General features: G+C 42.5%; 1 protein-coding gene across 1 annotated transcript; it reads right to left on the bottom strand.

Moving 5' to 3' along the window:
- Positions 1-1,378: 1,378 nt before the first annotated feature.
- On the bottom strand, positions 1,379-6,687 carry tlcd5b (TLC domain containing 5b). Its single transcript, XM_020522403.2, has 2 exons — positions 6,492-6,687; positions 1,379-1,967 (listed from the first exon to the last, which is right to left on the bottom strand). Exons 1-2 carry the CDS (start codon positions 6,685-6,687, stop codon positions 1,426-1,428), a joined length of 738 nt encoding a protein of 245 aa, XP_020377992.1. The 3' UTR covers positions 1,379-1,425.
- Positions 6,688-7,069: the final 382 nt, after the last annotated feature.

Below are 7,069 nucleotides of genomic sequence, written 5' to 3'. Positions count from 1 at the left end.
CCAGTTTCTCAAGTACGATTCTTCACTCCTTGTTCCAGAAGAAGCCCAGAGTCCAAACAGAGTGTGTAAAACACAATGGAAGAAATGGGTTGCTTTGGTAAAGTCAGAACAGGAAGAGTATGAGGGGGTTAGGGAATTATTTATCATGCAAATAGTCATTCACTACAGAAAATGTTAGCACAGCTGTTAAATGATTTGTGTTGTGACATTCCAGGGAGAATTGTATAATACACTGAAGAGAAACACTCAGGAGAATGGGGAAAGAGCAGGGAAGCAGCGTTAGTGATATAGTTAAACTAGCAGCAGCACCACCACAAAAGCCAAATTCCTTCCTTGGTTGTTGACAAGTCTTCAAACTGACCTGAAACAATGGGAGAAGGCCATTGGCCCATACAATCCATTTCGGCCCATACAATCCATTTCGGCCCATACAATCCATTTCAGCCTTTACAATCCACAGGGGAAGCAATTCAATCACATTTACACAGCCTGCTCCCACATCCTTCCAAAACTTTTATATCCAGCTAACCATCAATTGGATTTATGTTACTTGTCAGAACATGGAATGATCTCTTCCTTCTAACAAACCTTTCATTTACTGCATGATCAGTGACTCAAATTATTCCTGATAGAGCCAAGGAGAAATATGGAATATTTGAGAAACAGCCTTAAAAGTCAATGATAATCCAGGAAAGCTCAAGGATGGGTATTCAATGTCTCAGTAAAATCACTGTCTTATTGGCTGAGCCACACTGGTCACGAGGTTCCATGGCTTACCTGTGTCTTGTTAGCTGCGCTCAGCTGGACTGGCACTAGGCCCAGGAAAACTGGTTTCAACTATCCCTAGTGTATATAGGGGCAAAATTAGCAAAGAATCATGCCCCTAATCAGTGACCCCTGGGTCAGAGAGAAAGGAAATCAACCAGGGTTCCTGCTCCTAATCACTGTTCAATAACTCCTATCCCTTAACGGTCACTGTCCAGGATAGCAGGTGGCCTATGGCTCTTAACTGAAATCACCAGAGACCTGGATCATGTGGTGAATCAGATATTTCAAAAGAGGGAAATAGACCAACAGGAGGATCATCAGGTAAAACTCAACCCAAACTGTTTGTTCCACATGTAGCATTGTCAGGGAACAAGACTGATGTTAGACATGATGCAGAGAGACAATTTGTACCATTCAAATACCATTGAGAACATTGATCAGTTTTGGTTTGGTTTTCACCTCAAAGTGATTGGGTGCAGATGGTCATGACATACGCTGAACTGACCCACAGATTCCCCCTTGATGAGGGCGATCCAAAATCTTGAGATCGAAATCACATTTAAAGGAAGTCACTACAGAAGAATACTGAGGAAACGATGAAAGACATGTCTCTGGTTGTGCTTGATTGCCCCTCAGCACGGTTCACGTTGCTATAAGCTAGCAAGCTTTATTTGCATGTCCATTGGTGTATAAGTGAAAAGGACACCTGCTCCACTCTCTCCATGCCTTGCATTTGTGATTAATCTTCCTCCAAGCAAACTTGGCAATGCTCAGCATGAACATCCAGGACACTGCATACATGGCGACTCCTGCCAACTTCACAATAGGGAGGGGCACAGGGGAAGATAACTCACAATACAGCAGCCTGCCCCCAATCCCGATTCGCACACAGCTAAACAGCAACACAAACAGCAAGTCAACAACATCTCCCAGCAAGGAGTGGTAATGGCCAGATTCTCGAAGAAACCAGCGGATCTGGAGGAAAGGATTGGTCAGTTCACTGCCAAAGATGACAGCATTGACTTCGATAGCTGAATGTCCCAAAGCCAGCACCATGACAATGCCAAGGATACTGAGACAGTGGTGAGAGAGCATCACCAGACCCTCTGTTTGGAAATAAATACACCAGCACATATCAAATATAAAATAACCCAATGACAGACACAGCACTTGAGTCTGAAGCTCAGTGTTTGGAGAGCCTGAAAAACACAAAGAAAAATTCAATATAACTCTTGCAGCTTTGAAACAAAATTATTTTCACTGTTAACAAATCACTCACCAGCTCAAAACCAGTCACAGTGACACAGTTATTTAATGTTTTGAATGAAACCATGTAGGAACAATGCGTTCATTAAAAAAGAATACAAAATCAAAAGATCACAGATGTTGTCAATCTGAATAAAAGCAATCAACAATGAGAGTAGACTGATAATTGGCCAGGTTGAATTTGTCCTGTTTTTATGTACAGGACATATCTCGGCCATATTCCAAATTGTTGGGTAGATACAAGTGTTGTAAGTGTCCAGGAACAGCTTAGATAGGGGATGCATGGCAAGTTCTGGAGAACAAGTCTTCAGTAATATTGCCAGAAAGTTGTCAGGGCCCAAAGCCTTTGCAGTATCCAGTGCCACCAACTGCTTCTTGATATCACTGGAGTGAATTGAATTGGCTGAATAATGGCATCTGAGAGGCTGTGGAGCACTAGAGGAGGCTGAGATAGATCACCTACTCAGTAGTTCTGGCTGAAGATTGTTGCAAATGCTTCAGCCTTATCTTTTGCATTGAGGTGCTGGGCTCCCCCATCATTGAAAGTGGGGATATTTGTGGAGCCTCCTCCTCCAGAGTTGTTTAATTATCCACCACGATTTGTGATTGGATGTAGCTTGACTACAAAGATGAGACCCGTTGGTTATATATCACTCAGATCTATCTAACACTTGCTGCTTATATTGTTTGGCATGCAGTAGTCCTGTTTTGTAGCCAGGTTAACACCTTGTGCACCTGAACTTTCCACACCCTTAGCCAACTACTTTTAACAACTACAACACTAACATTGACATAACAATGTGGACAATTGCCCAGATATGTCCTGATTTCTACGCATCAGTAGATAAATGTTTTTAAACAGTGTCCAAGTCCACACTTTTAGTGAAAGCCTTACTTCAGTTACCAAGATTTCATAAAACTCACAGTCAACTATTATTAGCTCCCCTTATTTATACGAATAATTCAAAACCAGTTAACTTGATTAATACTTCCATCACCTGTCTCCTGTTTTCATTATGTCTCAGGTATTCCTTTAGACCTTTTTGATGATAACTGTACACATAAAAAGCAGGACAAATCCAACCTGGCCAATTACAGCCACATAAGTCTACTCTTGAACATCAGTAAAGTGATGGAAGTTGTCTACCAACAGTGTTATCAAGCAGCACCTTCTCAGCAATAACCTGCTCAAGGGGCACTCAGCTCCTGACCTTGTTACAACCTTGGTTCAAACATGGACAAAAGAGCTGAATTCCAGAGGCAAGGCGAAAATGATGGCCCTTAACATCAAGATTCCATTTGACTGATTGTGGCATCAGGGAGCCCGAGCAAAGCAGAAGTCAATGGGAACCAGGGGTAAAACACTCTACTGACTGGAGTCATACTTTGCACATAGATAGATGGTCGTGATTGTTGCAGGTCAATCATCTCAGCTCCAAGACATCTCTGCAGGAGTCCTTCAGGGTAGTATCCTATGCCTAGCCATTTTCAGCTGCTTCATCAATGACTTCCCTCTATCATAACGTCAGCAGTGAGGATTTTAGCTGATGATTGCACATTTGCAACTCCTCAGATACTGAAGCAGTCCATGTCCAAATGAAGCAAGACCTGGACAATATCCAGGCTTGAGCTGAAATGCAGCAGGAAGCATTTGCACCACATAGTAATCTCCTGACAAAGTGGCAAAACCTATCTCCAACAAGGGAGGATCTAACCATTGCGCCTTGATATTTAATGGCATTATCATTACCGAATATCCCACTATCAACATTCTGAGGTTACTACTGACCAGAAACTGAACTGGACTAGCTATATAAATACAGTGGCTATAACAGAAAGTCAGCAGAGGATAGGAATCCTGCGGCAAGTAACTCACCTCCTGACTCCCCGAAGCCTGTCCACAGTCTGCAAGGCACAGGTCAGGCATGTGATGGAATACTCCTCCCTTGGATGAATGCAGCTCCAACAACACTCTACAAGCTTGACACTGTCCAGGACAAAGCAGCCCATTTGACTGGCATCAAATCCACAAACATTTCCTTTGTCTATCATCGACCTGCTGTAGCCGCACTGTATACCACCTACAAGATGCACTGTAGTAACTCTCAAAATATCCTCTGACAGCAGCTTCCAAACTCATAGCACTTCCATTTGAAGGACAAGAACAGCAGATACTTGGGAACCGCACCCACTGCAATGTGCCCTCTAAGCCACCTTCCTGATTTGGAAATATATTGCTGTTCTTTCACTGTTGCTGGGTCAAAATCCTGCAGGTCCCTCCCTAAGGGCATTGTGGGTCTAACTACAGCACATGAACCGTAGCAGTTCAAGAAGGCAGCTCACCACCACCATCTCTAGAGGTTGGAAAAAAATTGCTGGGGCCTCGCCAGCAATGCCCACACCCTCTGAATTAATAAAAGAAAAACTAAAATATCCAATTTTCAGTAGATTCCAGCATGAAGGATCGATGCACATCAACTCAAGATCCCAATGGCAGCAACTCTGTGAAGAGTTGGATCGGTGTTCTATATTGATACTGTCAGGTACTCCCTCACACAGTGACATGTGAGTGACAGCCAGATTAATCTCCATAGGAGAAAGCCAAAAGAGGGAGAATCACGACAGTTTCCCCCATGCACTATTATCTCATTGCCCCCAGACAGCCCTCATGCACCCTAACCTAGATAGAAAATCAGATAGAAGTTCCCATTATTAAGAAAATCTCACCTTAAGGTAAATTAATAGGCACATCCCAGCCGAGACAGTGTGGTAAACATGCACAGTTGAGAAGTGATGTAAATGAAAAATTGTTTTGTTACTGGTGAAACTGTTCATGAAGCTAGGGATTAGGCATGACAGTCTGTTTTGCCTTGGGCAACATCAGAACCTGAATGTATGCCTATGGTATTAAACACTCCAAAGCACCCCCAACCCCCACCACACACACACCCAAACACAAAGTGCACAAGTTATGCTGGGGATGCTTAGCCAAACTGCCTATCTGATCTTGGTCTCAACACTTCAGGCAAAAGTATATCCTTTTGAGCACAGATTCGTCAACAATAGCATACAGTGGAAATTTACTTAAAACTTTAATTTGTGACTGAACAAACTCACTGAGATGTAAATAAAAGTTATTTAATCAACCTGTTCAGAAATGCGATGACACACACCGCCATGGATATCACATCTTGAGGTGGACTTGGACCTGGGCCTTTTACCCTCAAGGTAAGGCACTAGCCCTACACCACAACAGCCTTAAATCCATGGTACCAGATATTATTTTCTTAATCAACCTGTTCGGAGATGTTACCACACACCTCTGGAGCAGATGGGACTTGAATGCAGTGGTCCTGGCTCAAATGCAGAGATATTATCAGTGCGCCACAAGAATCATTTCTAGCCAATAAATATTTTTTTTCTATCAAGCAGCACTTTCACACACAACAGATTTTTTTTTCCCACTACTAAATCACCCATGGTACTTTTCATCCTTTATCCACAATCATTAATCATCCAGGTTCCAAAGATGGTGGACAAAGCAAGGGCAATGCAATAACATCAAAAGTGAAAGAAACAGACTTTTTTTAAAATCAACTTTCAGACATGTTATGATACACCTGTGGAGCAGATGGGACTTGAACCCAGGTTTCTGGTTCAGAGATAGGCACACTACTCCTGTGCCACTCCTGCCCTCTGTACACTAATTTCTTTCTTTTATATTTGGAAGTGTTGTCACACACAGCCAAATGACATTTTTCATCCATTAACTACCACCACTAAATCACCATGTTCCAATTGATTAATTTACATGTAAAAGCCCCTTAAGGGCATCGCAATAACAGGTGAGGGAGGGGATTAAATCAAAATGAAGCTGGACTGTACATTAATTATATCAACTAAGGTTAAGTGCGTACAGGTGGAGAGAACTGATTGGATAGATACTTGAGCACATACAAACAGACACCTGATGGTGGGGCTGAACCAAGCTTAGAGATACATCTGTCATGATCTACTCTGTGAATATATCAACACCAAATAAAGACTGACTCCAATTTCATCTTTCACTGACAAGTATAACAACCTTTTACACCGAATTAATCTAATTAAATCAACAAAAGGCAGAACATGTCACCACTCCACTACTGAGTGTTCTACCTGTAACTTAATTTTCACTTGCCAGGATCAGCACAGAACGAATAGATACAGCAAAGTGTGGTGCTAAGCACTGATCCTGAATTAGAGCAAACTAGTCAGACAGCAACTACAATCCAGCAATCAGGAGTCCCACAGACTCAACCTAAATGGTCTAGGGTAGCCGGTCCCTCATTGCTGCAAGTATGATAGTCCCAGCAACTTGGGGTCTGCTAATGTGCCTGCTTTCTACATGCACCTTGCTAATTAAAAATTGATGCTTATAATTATTTCCTCCTATTGCAGTTTAGGCCAGAACTCACCTGGATGACTAAAGGGCCATGGTCCATCGATAAACCCAACGTATGCAGAGAAGCAAACAATGAAAACTCCATGTATAAGGGTTACCAGGCGGCAGTTCCACTCGTAGTGCTGTTGGTTGTTAAACTGACAGAAGGAGAGGTAAAGCGATACCCAAAAAATCAAACTGCAGATCACCAGAAGCACAGGGGCAGCCATTTCTCTAGAAGGGATAAAAACATTAAAAAGTCTGCTCCTGGATAAGACAAGACACTGCAGTAGCCAGGATGAAGTTGAGGAAACGAAGAGATGTCTTCACAAGCTGAATACATCAAACTCAAACACATCAGCAAAGGACTCTCATAGCTTTCACCAGCTAGTTATAGTACAACAATGAGCTGAAGCCAAGCTGGAGGTAAGGGCTGCGCAAAGACCTATAGGTCAGTATATTATAAGTAACTGTATGTACGTACACAGCACTATTAGGGCGAAAGCTCTTGGATTTTGACGCAGCAGCAGTGATATAATAACTAAAAGATTTTGTTCAGGCCCTTCAGCCTACTTCATCATTCTGCGGGATCTTTGCTGATCAATATTTCAA

Source organism: Rhincodon typus, chromosome 32, assembly GCF_021869965.1.
Source record: "Rhincodon typus isolate 14 chromosome 32, sRhiTyp1.1, whole genome shotgun sequence".
Lineage (NCBI taxonomy): Eukaryota > Metazoa > Chordata > Chondrichthyes > Orectolobiformes > Rhincodontidae > Rhincodon > Rhincodon typus.
This window is presented reverse-complemented; position numbering and strand designations above follow the sequence as displayed.